The sequence below is a fragment of the Dermacentor andersoni genome, chromosome 2 (genome assembly GCF_023375885.2).
Source record: "Dermacentor andersoni chromosome 2, qqDerAnde1_hic_scaffold, whole genome shotgun sequence".
Lineage (NCBI taxonomy): Eukaryota > Metazoa > Arthropoda > Arachnida > Ixodida > Ixodidae > Dermacentor > Dermacentor andersoni.
The window spans coordinates 109,821,303-109,834,031 of NC_092815.1; the positions used below are offsets into that span (position 1 = coordinate 109,821,303).

Below are 12,729 nucleotides of genomic sequence, written 5' to 3' on the forward strand. Positions count from 1 at the left end.
GACAAAAGCAACACGCCGCACCAAGACAACGTAGCAGACAATACAGCACACTCGGCATATGGCGGCATGCACTGGGGGGCCACATGACAATAACATCAGCTTGGAGGCCGCCACAAGAGGAGAGAGGACCTCAACTGTTTCCTTTGTGGTGTGTTTGCTTCATGTTCACGGGTGGGGCTGGCACGAGAAAAAAAAAAAAAAAGAAAGAGGAAGCAGTTTTTGAACAATACCAAGGTGGCGGTGCTCAGCAAGGGGAAAGACAAAAGATAGCTCCGTGAACTTCAGTGTTTTTATGCAAGTCGGAGTTCCTGTCTCGCCGTACACACTGACAAAATTACCTTTTTCGGGTACTTAGAGGGCGTTTTCATCAATCGTTTCGATGAGAATGAGGACGGCTTTCAAAAATCTATTTTCTTATTGCGATTTTCACTATCTGATCCTCATGCAGCCAAATATGTCCAAATTAACGAGAGTTTGATTCCGTTAAATAATGCATATGCCCGCCAGGACCAGCAGATGAGTTCGAATTATTCGATTTTCCGAATTAACAAGCATCTAGAATGAGGTTTTACTGTACTATTCGAACTACTTGATTCGAAACTACCGACCAAATCACTACTCTTTTTGAATTGGATTCTAACCTAATCTTACTAGATTTTGCCCATCCATATGCAAAACCATTAAAAGCAACCACAACCTGCCGCTTGCGTGGCAGAGTAGCTCTTCTTTGAAGGATGGGAAAAAGAACTATGCAAGCAATGCTTCGCAAATAACTGAAAGCGACGTTATCAAATGTGCTTTACAAACCTTGCATCGACATTGTGACCATAAAGTTAATAATTTGGTACTAATCATAAGAACAAAAAAAAAAAGATAGTGGAGGCTTCAGCAGTAGGTGGCTAACAACATACAGTTGGTTTCATCTGCACAGAAGCCTTTACGTGGTCCATGTTAGCTGGGTCACCTAATACTGTAAAGAAACACAGCTACCTGGCCTCGGTACCAAGTGGCATCCTCGCTGAACAGTGCGCAGACATAGTCCCCCTTGGAGTACTTTGCAACAGTCGACTCGGGGCTCTCACTCCTAACCCAGGTGTTCAGCGCCTCCATCATAGCCTGCAATTCCGAAGCCAGACTCTGCTGCTGCAGGTACAGCACCTCTGGTGTCTTCCAAACGGGTATCATGGGGCACTTGGTCGTCGGAAGCTTTCGCTGCGGCACATGCAGAACCTTGGCATCCATCTTGGGTTGATGGCTCACGAGTGGTGGGGCAGGCGAAGAGGTACTGAGCTATGGGCAACATGAATGCACTGCGCATTAGTTCACTCAAAACAAGACAGGATAACAATGAATTAAAGCAATTACTGCATACAAAGAAGCGATGTGGCGACCGACTCGTTCATCCTACCCGACATGTTGCAGTTTACAGTAACTGAACAAAGCACGTCGACGCTCCAGATCCTGTTGAATGCACACTGGAGATCCTTGCTTGCACAGAAAAGCTTATCGAATGCAATAATCAAGTATGAGGAGGCTGCTTGCTCTTTAACCTGACAACACTTGCCACACGAGCATAAAGAATGCAGTATAAAGCAAAACTGCTGCAGCGTAAAAACAAAATGCTCCCTGTACAATAGGAACTTGCTTGTTTTCACATTTGCGAAGATACTGCTTTTTCGCATAGCATGGGCATCACTATGGTGAGCATTGACACCACAAACCCCACTCCCCACCTTTTTTTTTTTTTGTGCAGTCTGACTCACTAAAGTTGAGATCAAGGAGCCAGGTATACATTTTGGATCAGATTTCTTCTTTGCTCTCGGCACTTATACTACAAAAAGCAAATTATTACTTTCATTCGTGTTCCTTGGGGTGCTTCTTTGAAGTTTCACATAAGAATTCTAAAAAAATTGTCTGCCTAATTATTACTGCTTTACGTCCATTCAAAACACCAGTGATCAGTCTATAATTATATTTTATTAATCGCGGTATACGTTGTGACTACTACAGACAGACAGTTTTAAGTAAGCAAGAAAAGTTTGAGAGGACCTCACGTGCTTCATGAAGTTCCACACAATTCGTGATCTGCCTTACAATAGGTGAAAACCTTTCTTCGGGGAAGAACTTTGCTTCACAGAATAGTTGATTTTGAAACAGGGTAAATTAAAACACTTTTCCTCGTTTCTAACTGTAGCATTTATGGCAATGACCTGTATGTACATACATATTACATAGTGAAGAGTTAAAAGTAAGTTTTCACCCTTAAAACACAAAGAAAAAAGTTTGAAAACACTTAAGGAGGGTTTTTGAAGGTGTGAAGTTTGAAAATAACCCATAAAATAAAAAATAAAAATAAGGTCACTTTTAGTCAATATGATAAAACACTTAAGGGGTTAATGAGCTTTCATAATGAAAGCGGTACGTCGTTGCCATTTGCAAGTCACTGGCCCCAGATAAATGCACACAGAGGCACTATTCCCTAGCGATCACTTTCGATACTGCTGTCACTTTCACGATTCTGCATCGGCCTTGTCGAAACATGCACCCAACAGTGTTCCTAACACCATGTGCAGATAGCGAGCTTGGCAATGCGGCAGAAACGCTGGTGGCCGATTATGATGAAGCATTCGATGCTGAGTAATGTGAAATCTCATGGAAGTGATAGTATCTCTGAGAATTATTGGCTGAAAATACCGCTCTAAATTAGATCATAGTCGGGCATAAAATGAAGCAACAGCAACCGTCGCAAAAACATGCTGTGTTCCAACGGTGTGAATGCAGTTTTAGTTTAATATTTGATTGTAACATGCAGGCAATTTTTGAATACATTTTCTCAGAAGAAAGGCAAGCGTTACATTCAGGTAATTTTGGTACTTTTTATTCTGTTACCTCTACCAAATAAGTAAAATGAAAGGGTTGTGGCTAGAACAGCACCATAAATGCCATGGTTAACAGGGTAATTTGCAATATGATAACAGAGAATTGCCTTACGGGAGTGGCTCGACGAGCTGCAGGTTTTTGCGGAGAAGGCGACACCACAGGTTCCCCGGCGGCGGCGAGACCACAATTCCAGGGAGCCAGGGCAAACATGCCCATCTTTGTGCCATCTTCCTCTGAAGTGGCAGTTCCTCGAACTGTGCCACCATCAATAGACTTGACTGTGAAATTGAGCAGCTGCCCAACTCTGAAGGATGTGGGGTCTGATGCCAGCACACAAATGGCTGCAGCAGGCACTATCAAGAGTGTTGGTGCAAGAGGAAAAACGTCCGTATTGGATTCATCGTTTCCGTAATCCAAGTATCGTACTGTGTGCCCACTGGCAGTTTTCTCGGTTACGCAGGCCCGGTACCACCGCCCGTCTTCCGTTGATCGGGAAGCAACGAAATCACCACAATTCACCCTGAAGAGGGAACAGAACAGTTAAAATTGGGTGATGAATGAGCAAATCACTGCATTCAAGTTGATCAGGTTGAAAGAAACATTCATGTAAAATGCAGGTCAAGAAACGCGCTTATGCACAGCAGCGATTATTTACATTGTGCATCGTAGCTTTTAATCACGCAAACTTCATTTACCTTAAACCCCCCCCCCCCCCCACCTCATCAGAACAAATTTCTGGTCCCACAGAGAAATTAATGAGGCTCACATACCATTGAACCTTGTTAATCCATATCTGATGGGGACGTGATAAACTACACACTAAACACTGGCAGGCACTAAACAGCAAATATACTATAATTTGCATCTCTTTACACATGCCACAACAAAAAGACAGAAAGGGGGGGGGGAGAAAAAAGAAAGAAAAAAAGAGTCATGCCAAAAACGTCACCTTAAATGTGCGCAAGACGTTTCTTTTCCCCCCCTTTTTTTTTAAATGCTGTTAAAAACAACTCCGGCTTCATTGCACAGTAATGCCACTAAGTACAAGTTTTTCTTCGTAGGTGATACCTTTCCTATGTTGGATGATACTAAGTAGCTTCTGAAACCTCGGTATGGAGCATAGTACAATGTACCAACACGCTCAGATTTCTCTTTGCGTGTACGTAAGCTTGCAGTTCTGCTGTGTGAGAGCCAATGCAGCTTCACTGAAGCACTACCCGCTGCTGCGTAATGCCAATCATCCTATGCAATTTCTGTGCAGCATGTCGCCTACTAAGCACACACTGGCCTTGTGCCAGGATGCTTGCTGTACGTATGCGTTTACTTGCACGCTGCCCTGCATTTCATGTCTGTCTGAACAGAGAGCTGTATATGTGTTCACACTGCCCTTGGCCATACACAGAGTGCACGAGAGCAGCAGGCAGTTTGCTGAGCCAACGTGGCAACTGCAAGCTGCTTTCATTTCTGCTTCTGCAAGTGATGCACACTTAGATGAGTCTTGTTTGAGGAGGTGGCAGAGAATGACAGTGTGTTTGGTTTATCACCTATTAAAAGGTACAGTACACTTCAAACAGCCCTGCGGACCACGGTACACATGCTGCCAAGCACATAGATGAAGATACCAATCACGATGGGGTTGGCAGCAATACATCACACAGGCACACTTGTCGGCAACTACATTCTTTGATGAGGCGGCCACAATGCCTCCGCATAAACGTAGACCGTCACTTGGCCACAGAGCTTCACGCCCATTTTACTGAGCAAAAGAAGTAAGTAGGACTACCGAAATTGGTGCAGCCCAGTGACCGCCAGGAGAAGAGACTGCCAGTCAGAACAGAGGAAGGACCCTAAATAAAGCTCCAATTCCTCTCCTTTATCATTCCCTGCCTTTGTTTGGTGTACGGCCCAGGCAAACGTCTCGTTCACTGCTAGACTGCATCCTAGTAAAACCTCTGGTTTGCAATAAACATTGTTATTTGTAAAAGCCATCAAGTCTATTACGCGTGTCACGCGGTGGAGTTCTCAATGCCCTGGCGCTGCGAATATATAGGCGCAGACTGCCCGTGCATTACGAGGCGGTGCACTTTAAATCACGATCAAGCCCTATTAGGATCAAATTTCCCAATTATGATTGGCTCCTTTACGCAAAAGGGGCGAGGGGGGGAGAGAAGGGGGGCCAATCAATTGAGAATTTCGGTCCAGATCTGGCTCGATTGCGATTTAACAAGCCTTTATGTGGAAAAGCAGGACGAGATTGACAGCAGAAATGTAACCATACCAAGAATGTTCACTCATGCATTGAAGCATCAAACTAGTGTCGGGGCAAACAAAGCTATTGCCATATAAAGTCCCTGCAAAAGACTGAGGCAGTACTGGCTGTCTAAATTGCACATTAGAACCCTTACCTTTTCTTTATATTCTATCGACAGTACATCACCAAGTCTAAAGTGCCTGCAGAATCTGCAAAGTTCCCATATGTACATTAAGAAGCCACAACCTGTGCCTCCCACAATAACCTTTGTCTCTATTATTTTACCCTTATGACAACAGTAAACTGTAGGCGTTACACAATCAAAGTTAGGGGGCGCAAGCCACCAGGCATACAAGAGAATGCAAAAAGGTATACAAAAGACCACAAGCAGGGCATGGGGCTTCGGCAACACAAAGAGAATTGGGTGCGCTATTTCTAAATCTCCCTAGTAGAGCAATCTTGAAAGTCCTAGGACATCCTCCAGTTAAACCTGCCAGAGACTTGGTAGGTGGCATACAAAAAAAAGGTATGCTACCACATGACAGCAGATGATCATTGAGAAAAGCGAGTAGGCCCTAGGAAGTTCGCTACCCAAAAGGGTTGCTGAATAATACAATCGCCAGCAGAAGCAGTTGACTTACTTGTGAGTAACACCCTTGACACCAAGCTTACTGCCCTCATCCTGGAGCCTTTGTTCAATTTCGACCAAAGAACCAGCAACATTGGTAGTCATGGCGAGGCACCACACCGTGTTCCTGGCAGACACCGTCACTTGCATGCGCAGGTTGTCGCCAGGCTTGACAAGGCTCAGCAATGACTGCAGGCGCTGGGGACGGTGCAGGCAAGACCACGATATGACAAGTGGCATCACAACTCACATTTGCACTGGCACTGCAATGAGGGTTAATACGGAACATTTGACTCGAAATTCAAGAACGATTCAAAGATTTCTAGGATGCCAAGGCCAAAATTCAAGGAGGGCGAAACGAAACTTGCATGTACACATACACTGAAAAATATTGAAGCCTTTCTTTTTTAGCTACTATTTCTTGCAGCTAAGCAGCTGTTGAGCTGAATACATGCTTCAAGCTCTTCAGGTCACTTTTCTAAATCCGCTTTCTCAATGTAATAACATCAATGCATTCTGGCGTTGTAGTGTTCGTAGTGTCGGACTTCACCCAAAGATACTTGTGTTAAAGCCAAATGGCTGAAATTTACTTTCCTACAGAACCTAGAACCTAGGAATTTCTAACCTAGGGCACAAAAATGAAGCCATAATGAACGCAGTGTGAACTTTTTTTTTAATACTAAATATGGTACAGTGAAATGTTTTTTTAAGAAATCGTGGGAAAAAAAAATATAACAGCATTTATGTAAGGCCACAAACGCCACAGCAACGTCAGAAGCAGTATGAGTTTGCCGGTGCTGCACACGTTGTTCACAAACTACCAAGCACAACATGGCAACCAGGGAGCTTCATCACACAGGGGTGAGGAGGAAGTGGGGTTCCCTAGGAGACAACGAAACTTTGAATGGAAGAGAACTTTGCCTTGAGGCATGGCCTCACGGCAGCGCGTGCCATGCCGACGTGAGGCCATACTCCATGGTGAAATTTGCATATAATTTGAAACCCCATGTCTTTGCTAAATTTTTTGAAATGTTGGTGCAGGTTGTATGCGCAAAAATCATGCAATCATATTATATAATACTGTAGAACTGTGCTTTTAGCTCCCCAAAGGCCACACCTGGGCAACTAGGGATGCTGTTGTGGAAAGCTCCAGATTAATCGCGACCGAGGGTTCTCACATACACTAAAGTCTCGATACACTGAAGATTTTGCCCTTCACCTTCTCCAGAATGTGGTTGCTGCCACTAAGAATTGGACTTGCAAATGCATGTGTAGCAATTTATAAGGATGAATGGGTTAGCACCCCAGAAAGCTCAAAGATGGGGGGAAAGAACCCTCGGAAAGCTATGTGCAACGACTAAAGTATTTACACATGCTTATCACTTGTGTAAGTGATATAAACTCCTGTTTTTGGTAAATAGTAAACCCATGCACAACTACGTAAATTGTTTCGTAGCAGCACATCATACTAAAAGGCCATATATGAGGTATGTTCAAGAAGTATTGAACCTTCTTCTTTCCCACGTAAACCAATGAAGTACAGGAGGCTTCCTTCGGTGAAGATATGGAGGGGCCATTCAAACACATTGCGTGAATTTTTTCTGCCTGTAGAAAGCATCAGTTGCTGGCAGTCGGCCTATAAGTGAGGACGTGTAGTGAGTGCTAGTCGGATTCCAGTAAGTTGCAAAATGATAGAAAAACATCAGCAGAGATATTGCATCAAATTTTGCCAAAAGCTTGGCGATACCTAAATGGAAACCATTTGCAAGATTCGACAGGTTTTTGAAGATGATGCCGTGAGCACTTCACAGATAAAGGAGTTGTACAACTGCTTCAAAGGTGGCCGCACATCACTGGACAGCGAAACAAATACAGGCAGACCCTCAACAAGCCGAAATGAGATCGTCATTGAGCAAGTGCTCATGGAGGACCATTGCATCCCAGTCCGAGAACTTGCGAATGGGATAGGCGTAAGTATTGAATAAGTACATTCAATTCTGACTGAGGATTTGGGCAAGAGAAGAGTGTCCATAAAATTTATGCCGAAACTGCTAACAATGAAGCAGAAGCAACTAGGTCTGGAAATCACGCAGGACCTGCTGTACAGGATGTGCTGGACAGGAGCTGCTGGACCTGCTTGGTTTTGAGGCACGACCCAAAAACCAAGATGCAGTTGTCACAGTGGCGTCACAGTGAAAACATCCGACACCCCCGAGGCCAAAGAAAGCACGGCAGGTCCACAGCAATTTAGAGGTCATGTTGACCGTTGACCGTTTTCTTGGACTCGTGTGGAGTGGTGCATCATTAGTACGCACCACAAGGCCAAACAAAAGGAATACTACCGGGAGGTACTTCACCGCCTTCGTGATGCTGTGCGGTGCAAACGACCGGATCTGTTGGCCGCAAAAACTTGGCAGCTCTATCATGATAATGCAGCCGCCCATTCCGCGCATGTGATTCAAACTTCATTCGCCAAACACAACATTTCTGTGGTTCATCAGGCTCCCTACTCCCCCAATATGGCTCTGTGTGACTTTGGCTATTTACTAAGCTGAAAATGCCGCTGAAAGGAACCCGGTTAGAGTCAAAGAGAAGACATGCAGAATGCGATAGCCCGGCTGATCACCATTCCAAAAGACGCAGTCCAGAAGTGTTTCCAACAATGACAGGAGCGCTAGAAGTGTGTGCTTTACCAAGGAGACTACTTGGAAGGGGATTGGGGTTTTGTATGTCCTAATCAAAAATGTATTTCTGCTGACCAAATGTTTCATACCCTTTACACACACCTCGTACAGTCCCTGACTGATTTTTCAGACACCCAAATTTTTCCAAACGTGCTTGATTATTCGAACTTCCCTGCAATACCACCAGCAATTCCATAGAAACTATGTATAACAGCACCTGAAATTTCGGATGCCATATGGTGTCTCACTCAATTTTTCAAACCAATCTGCATGCACAATATTGAAAACATGACAGCTGCGAGCACTGCTGCCACCACTTAGACTGTTGCCCGTGACCTCGCTTTCGCATATGTGCCTTCGTGTGGCCGTAAAATTTCTTTGGTTTCAACAGGGAATGAAGAAAGGAAGCACACTTTTTTTTTATTTGCCCTGAACACAAACCTTTTGTAGAATACATAGGCACTTTATTTGCGATTTTTTAATCTTTAGACACAGCACACAAGCAGCAGCAAACTTACAACACCAAATAATGACTGACTTTTTCAGTGACATTGCTGGTGCTGATTTTGCCTGCTTCAGGAACGTATTTGTATGAATCTGATCAAAGCAAGCACTCTCGTTTATATGGCATCTTGCACTGCCACAAAAGGGCGACGCAGGTACAATGAACTTCTCGAGTGCTTCTTTCTGGTTCTCTTATTGCATTCTTGTGAAGCCCCATCTTTCAACAGCTTTAAAACCTTCACAAACAAACTATTTTTTGTAATACTGAAAGAAATGTTTGTAAAATCACAGTGCGGGGCAAACTTGTAAACTTTACAATAAATTCACAAGAGTTAGCAGGTATGCTTCCAAATGCCTAACACCCACTGCAATGCTTTGCAGCTAGGCTTGTTTGAATGGCAATTTCTTATTTAATGTCAATAGGAATAGGTGTCGAACAATTTCAAAGCGAAAGAATCAGAACAGTGGTATGATTTGCATTAAACGTTGACACATTAGCAAGAAGTTGACAAAGCTAAAAATTAAGAAAAGCAAGTGCGAGGGGGGGGAAGTGTTAATAGCAAATAGTAAATCAGACTTTTTCCAAGTGCTATTATTTAGATATTTTCATGCAACAATGCAAGGTGTTTGAACATTTTTTTACAATGCCAGCAGTGCAGAAGGTCTGATTTGCAAAATTTCTCAATGGTTGAATCCGCAGCAGTGTTTCACGTTCTCCTGTCGTGTCGTCACGGTGCCACAAAGTGTGACCTTGACAGCACGACACTGGCCATTTTAGGTTGCATTTTGCAAATTCAGCAGAGCACTTTCTCCCTACATGCGAGCTTAACCCGTTCCTTATATACAGTTGATACCAGATATATCGAACTACAAGGGAATTGCAAAATATTTCGAAATATCAATAATTCGAAATATAAAATATGTATCTCAAGCTTATCTGAGATCTTTGCATGTCTCGGACAGTTTCCCAAGATCAAGAAAAGTGGGAACTTACCGATTTCCTTCTTCAAGGCCGTGTTGAATGCACAAAAACCAAGATCTCTTCATAGCGGTAATACTGTACAGCCCTCAGAAAGTATATGTGATAGGTGCACTTTGAGAGAAGTTTCTGCACTGCTGAAGTTGTAAAAAACAGCAAAATTTATTTTACCTTCGTTTTTTTTTTTTTTAACTGCTTGGTTATTCAGACATTCTGGTGGCCCTGTCTGTATTTGAAAAATCTATCAGCAAATGTGTCCTATTTTGTGCGAGTATAATTCGGGATTACAAGATAATCAGAATTTTCTTACCGGAAGAGTTGGAGTTGAGACACCTGCAGGTTTTAAACCAGCTGGCACCACAGGTTCTTTAGTGTCCAGACCAGAATGCCATGCAGCCAAAGCAAACGTGCCCATTGTTTTGCCATCCTCTTGGGAGGTGGCAGTTCCTCGAATTGTGCCATCAGCATCAGCAGACTCCACAGAAAAGCTGAGCAGTTGCCCAACTCTGAAGGACGTGGGGTCCGTGGTGAGTAGGCGCACTGCGGCAGCGGGGACAGCCAGGTGCGCAGGTGCAAGGGGAATCAGGTCTGTGTTAGACTCGTCATTTCCATAGTCCAGGTATCGCACTGTGTGCCCGCTGGTGGTCTTCTCAACCACACAGGCACGGTACCAACGCTTGTCTTCTGACGATTGGGAGGCCACGTAATCCCCACAAGTCAGACTGCGAGGATGATGGAGAATACTGGATTATAGCAGATGCCCCATTTATAAGCATCATGGACACACCTTTAAGGTGTAAGCGCCCAAATTATGGATTAAGTAGTAGTTTAGCAACCATTTTGTGCTGCCTATAAATACCTATTTTGATTTTTAGCGCCTGAAAATTCACTTTTTGGTTACAACTTCCTCGACACCTGGTACCAATGGCACAGACACTACTGTCTAATGACAACGTGTTTGGCAATGAGAACTGTTAAATAAGCGCTTGCACTGTCAACAATAGATTAGCTTTTGAGGGACCTGCTCACCATCTGCTTAGCATCTGGCTCATCATTTAGTTAGCAATGCCAAAGAATAAGATTGCCACAATTGCTACAGTGCAGACAGGGATATTGTGCCAGCCATGTGGAAAGAAGGTAAACAGACAACTTTCATGTACTGTACTCGCAGTATGAGACATGACAAGGCAACTTTAAATAGGAAACCTCTTTGCCTACCTACCCTTGAGTGCTTGCCCAAATCTGTACAGTCAAACCTCGATATATCGAACACGGATATATCGAATTATTGCGTATATCGAACAATTTCTATATCACATGGAAAATCGCATGCATTTTTAATTCTTTATTTCGAACGGGGCCGGATGTAAAATGGGTATATCGAACTCCGCCGCCCCAGACCAAGTGCGCTCTGTTGACATGAGGCGAGCTTTCCCGCAACACTCTCGAAGATAGCGGCGGCGCGATCGGCGTTCCAGACTGCTGCGTACGACAGCTGCCCACATCGGTTGCGCCGAGGGCGCCATTTGAACGTAGCGGCGTACACACGCGGCGTACACACGCGGCGGCTTGGAGCCAGAGCCAGAGCCAGCACGGCCGCCTCGATCACGCGCGCACGGCGAGGCTTGCCCCCGCCGTGCGCGCGTGATCAAGGCGGCCGTGGAGCCAGTTGGAGCGCTTTGTCGGTGCTGAGCCACACATCATGTGCATTGCGGACTTCGTTGGCGGTGACGACAGCACCGGAACAGTGGCGGAGTTAACAGACGTGGAGATCGCGGCAGAAGTGACTGCTGAGCGGCCAAACGAAGACGCTGCCGAGGCTGATCCAGCAAGCGCTGATGTTGCCCCGCTCCCGACTGCAACTGAGGCTGTAGCTGCTTTGGCCGTTGTACGCCGCTACTGCGGCGCAATAGAAGGCACTGGACTGTCTCTTCTGGACCGTTTGGACTATGTTGAGGACGCCGTGGTCAAGCACGCGGTTGCCAATATGAAGCAGGCTACGCTGCTTCAGTACTTTCAGCGAACTAAATAAATACTTTGTTTGAAGCTTCATGTGAGTATCTATTGCGCCACGATTGGTTCATTGATTGATTTGCGCTAGTTTTTGACGCGTTTTCTACGTGATTTTATATATCGAATTCTGGCTATATCGAACTATTTTGCGATCACCGCGCTGTTCGATATATCGAGGTTCGACTGTATAAAGCTTATGTTAGTCGAAACAGTTCAAAACCGACATATTTATGGTACCTCCTGCCTGGTTACATAAGCTTTATGACCCGGATTGCAATGATGCGGAGTCTGCTCGAGACTGGAGCCAGAAAACGCATGCCCGAGCCAAACATATAGCCGCCTGTCAGAGTGGTCTGAGGCTGGAAGAGGAAAACAAACAAGGCATGCAGGTGCCGAGCTCGGCTTTGAGGCACCTGCTTACTACCACTGCGGCAGATGCCTCGCCAACAGTGCAAGCTCTAGGGGCCAGGTGACGAACTCTGCCAGATCTCGGTTACACTCCCAGGTTGAAGGTAAGAGCCCCTACGAAGCCCTGAGCTGGAGCACGACACTCAGAAAGAACCAGCTGAATGCCTTCCAAGTGCTCAATTTCCACCAGCTGAAACTAAATGAGCACTCTGGAGCACTAAGAAACGACCAGCCAAATGTTCCATTAGTGAAGTTCAAGTTCTGAAGTTCAAAGCTTATTCAAAGTGTATGAATAGAGTTGGACCCGCTTAAAACAAACTCGATAGCACTGAAAAAACTGGTCCTTATATTAGTAGTTCGTATATGAGCTCACCCATAGAAA

The 12,729-nt window shown here is 44.8% G+C and overlaps 1 protein-coding gene across 1 annotated transcript in view; it reads right to left on the minus strand.

Moving 5' to 3' along the window:
- The window catches only part of LOC126541390 (tudor domain-containing 6-like), an 80,212-nt gene that overhangs the window by 21,567 nt on the left and 45,916 nt on the right, over positions 1 to 12,729 (minus strand). Inside the window, exons 16-19 of the mRNA XM_055076606.1 lie at positions 10,237 to 10,648; positions 5,773 to 5,957; positions 2,992 to 3,400; positions 991 to 1,290 (exon numbers count right to left, since the gene is read on the minus strand). Coding sequence (XP_054932581.1) covers positions 991 to 1,290; positions 2,992 to 3,400; positions 5,773 to 5,957; positions 10,237 to 10,648 — 1,306 coding nt within the window. The remainder of the gene's footprint in view (positions 1 to 990; positions 1,291 to 2,991; positions 3,401 to 5,772; positions 5,958 to 10,236; positions 10,649 to 12,729) is intronic.